The sequence below is a fragment of the Brassica oleracea genome, chromosome C4 (genome assembly GCF_000695525.1).
Source record: "Brassica oleracea var. oleracea cultivar TO1000 chromosome C4, BOL, whole genome shotgun sequence".
NCBI lineage: Eukaryota > Viridiplantae > Streptophyta > Magnoliopsida > Brassicales > Brassicaceae > Brassica > Brassica oleracea.
In genome coordinates this window covers 18,334,550-18,337,183 of record NC_027751.1, presented here as the reverse complement: position 1 = coordinate 18,337,183, position 2,634 = coordinate 18,334,550, and the positions used below count along the sequence as shown (strand labels likewise).

Below are 2,634 nucleotides of genomic sequence, written 5' to 3'. Positions count from 1 at the left end.
GTTTAAGAGATTCATGATCTGTGTGGATCACAAACTCTTTAGGCCAAAGGTAATGTTGCCACACCTGCAAGGCTCTCACCAGAGCATACAGCTCCTTGTCATAGGTTGGATAATTCAAGGTGGCACCTCCAAGCTTCTCACTGAAGTAAGCTATAGGTCTCTTCTCCTGCATCAACACAGCTCTAATTCCAACTCCAGATGCATCACATTCTATTTCAAAAATTTTAGAAAAGTCAGGGAGTATAAGTAAAGAAGCACTTGTTAACTTCCCTTTCAGCAGTTGGAATGCTTCTTCCTGAGCGTGCACCCAAGTGAATCCTACACTCTTTTTGATGATTTCAGTCAGTGGGGCAGCAATTGTACTGAAATCTTTCACAAACTTTCTGTAGAACCCAGCAAGTCCATGAAAACTTCTGACTTCTCCAATGGTTTTAGGGGTCGGCCACTCCTTGATAGCCTTCATCTTTTCCTCATCAACCTATATGCCCTGTGATGTCACAACAAAGCCGAGAAACACAAGGTTATCTGTTCCAAAAGATCATTTCTTAAAGTTAGCATACAGATTCTCTTGCCTAAGCACATCTAACAGTTGTCTCAAATGATCAACATGTTCTTTCATGGTCTTGCTATAAATCAGTATATCATCAAAATACACCACAACAAATCGACCTATCAGTGCTCTCAAGACATGGTTCATTAACCTCATGAATGTACTAGGTGCATTAGTAAGGCCAAAAGGCATGACAAGCCATTCATACAATCCTAGCTTAGTTTTAAAAGCAGTTTTCCACTCATCTCCTTCTTTCATTCTAATCTGGTGGTAATCACTCTTTAAATCAATTTTAGAAAAGACACATAAACCATGTAACTCATCTAGCATATCATCTAAGCGTGGGATAGGATGTCTGTACTTAACTGTGATGTTGTTGATGGATCTGAAGTCCACACACATGTGCCAGCTCCCATCTTTCTTAGGCACCAGTAGCACATGTACAGCACAAGGACTCAAGCTTTCCCTGATGTGGCCTTTCTCCAAGAGTTCATTGACTTGTTTCTGGAGCTCCTTTGTCTCAACAGGGTTTGTCATGTATGCTGGCCGGTTTGGAATGGAAGCTCCTGGTACAAAGTCAATTTGATGTTTAATACCTCTAATGGGTGGTAAGCCAACTGGATTATCCTCTTGAAAGACATCCCTATACTCCTGCAAAAGACACTCAATCTCTTCTGGAATCACAGGGTCAGTGTTAGTAGAAGACATCAACAACTCCTTGTAAACTACTAATATCAGATTTGGTTGTTCAAGCATAGCAGTTTTGATATCTTTAACAGTAGCAAAGAGGTTCATCTTACTTACCTGTTTGGATTCATCCAGCAACAACGCTTTACCAGTGGCCTTATCTTCATCCCTTCTCTTCTTACGATGCACTTGATCCTAGTGCACTTCCTGAGGCGACAGTGGTACCAGCGTGATCTGCTTCTCCTTGTGAGTGAAGGTGTGTCTGTTGGTGAAGCCATCATGTACTGCCCTCTTGTCAAACTGCCACGGGCAACCAAGTATAATGTGGTTAGCTTCAAGAGGCACCACATCACAAGTGATCTTATCCTGATATCTCCCCACTGACAGTAAGACTTTCACTTGCTTATTGATCTTTAGGCCTCCCTCTTCATTGAGCCATTGCAAGAGGTATGGCTTAGGATGCTTATACACCTCAAGACCCAATTTCTCCACCATTTCTTCACTTGCTACATTGGTACAGCTTCCTCCATCAATGATCAAGCTGCAAACTTTGTCATGGATTAAGCATCTGGTGTGAAACAGGTTCTCTCTTTGCTCATCCTTTTTGGCTTTAGGTTGAGCATTGAGGAGTCTCCTGGTGACTAGCAACACTCCTCGGACAGGATACTCCACGCCCTCATCCTCAGACTCCTGGTCGGATTTTTCATCTTCAGAAACCACATCTCCATTGGCTAGGATTATCATCACCTTCTTGTTGGTACAATCATTGGCATAATGCCCAATCCCATGACACTTGAAGCATCTGACATTCCTGGACCTAGTGGCTGTTGCTGGTTCTTTGCCCTTGTCATCTCGCCTTGCTTCCACTGATGAAGATCCTTCCTTTGGCTTATCAGATGACTTATCATTCTTGGAGTACACTGATTTTGCAGCAGAGCCGTATGGAGTTTTGGCTGAACTCTTCCTCTTGTTTTCCTGCTCAATCAGAAAAGCTTTGTGCAATAGCTCATCCATGTCCTCATACTCTTGTAGCTCTAATCTGTCTTGTATATCTCTGTTTAACCCTCCTTGGAACCTAGCCATAGTTGCGTTAGCACCCTCAATCAAGTCAGCTTTCAAGATGAGTGTCTCCATCTCCTGGTGATAGTCTTCTACACTCTTGGCTCCTTGAGAAAGCCTTCTCAATTTCTGGTGAAGATCTCGCCCATAGTGAATAGGAACAAACCTCTTCTTCATCACAGTCTTCATTTCAAACCAGGAAGCTATCTGAGGCTCTCCATTGCGTCTCCTAGTAGTGGCAATCTGCTCCCACCAGTTTATAGCATAACCACAAAATTCAGTGGCTGCTAATCTGACCTTCCTCTCCTTAGTAAACCGCTGGCAATTGAAAACAAAAT

The 2,634-nt window shown here is 42.8% G+C and overlaps 1 protein-coding gene across 1 annotated transcript; it reads right to left on the bottom strand.

Moving 5' to 3' along the window:
* Window positions 1-538: 538 nt before the first annotated feature.
* On the bottom strand, window positions 539-2,485 carry LOC106338300. The gene is made up of 2 exons (XM_013777315.1): window positions 1,463-2,485; window positions 539-1,354 (listed from the first exon to the last, which is right to left on the bottom strand). The coding sequence occupies exons 1-2, from the start codon at window positions 2,483-2,485 to the stop codon at window positions 539-541; spliced, it is 1,839 nt and encodes a 612-aa protein (XP_013632769.1).
* Between the last annotated feature and the right edge of the window lie 149 nt (window positions 2,486-2,634).

What these genes read in the sequence shown, in the direction of transcription:
- LOC106338300 (XM_013777315.1), bottom strand. Translation starts at nt 2,485, where the DNA reads ATGAAGACTGTGATGAAGAAGAGGTTTGTTCCTATTCACTATGGGCGA. An exon ending in AGGAGAAGCAGATCACGCTG is followed by an intron (nt 1,355 to 1,462) that starts GTACCACTGTCG and finishes GAATCCAAACAG; the next exon opens with GTAAGTAAGATGAACCTCTT.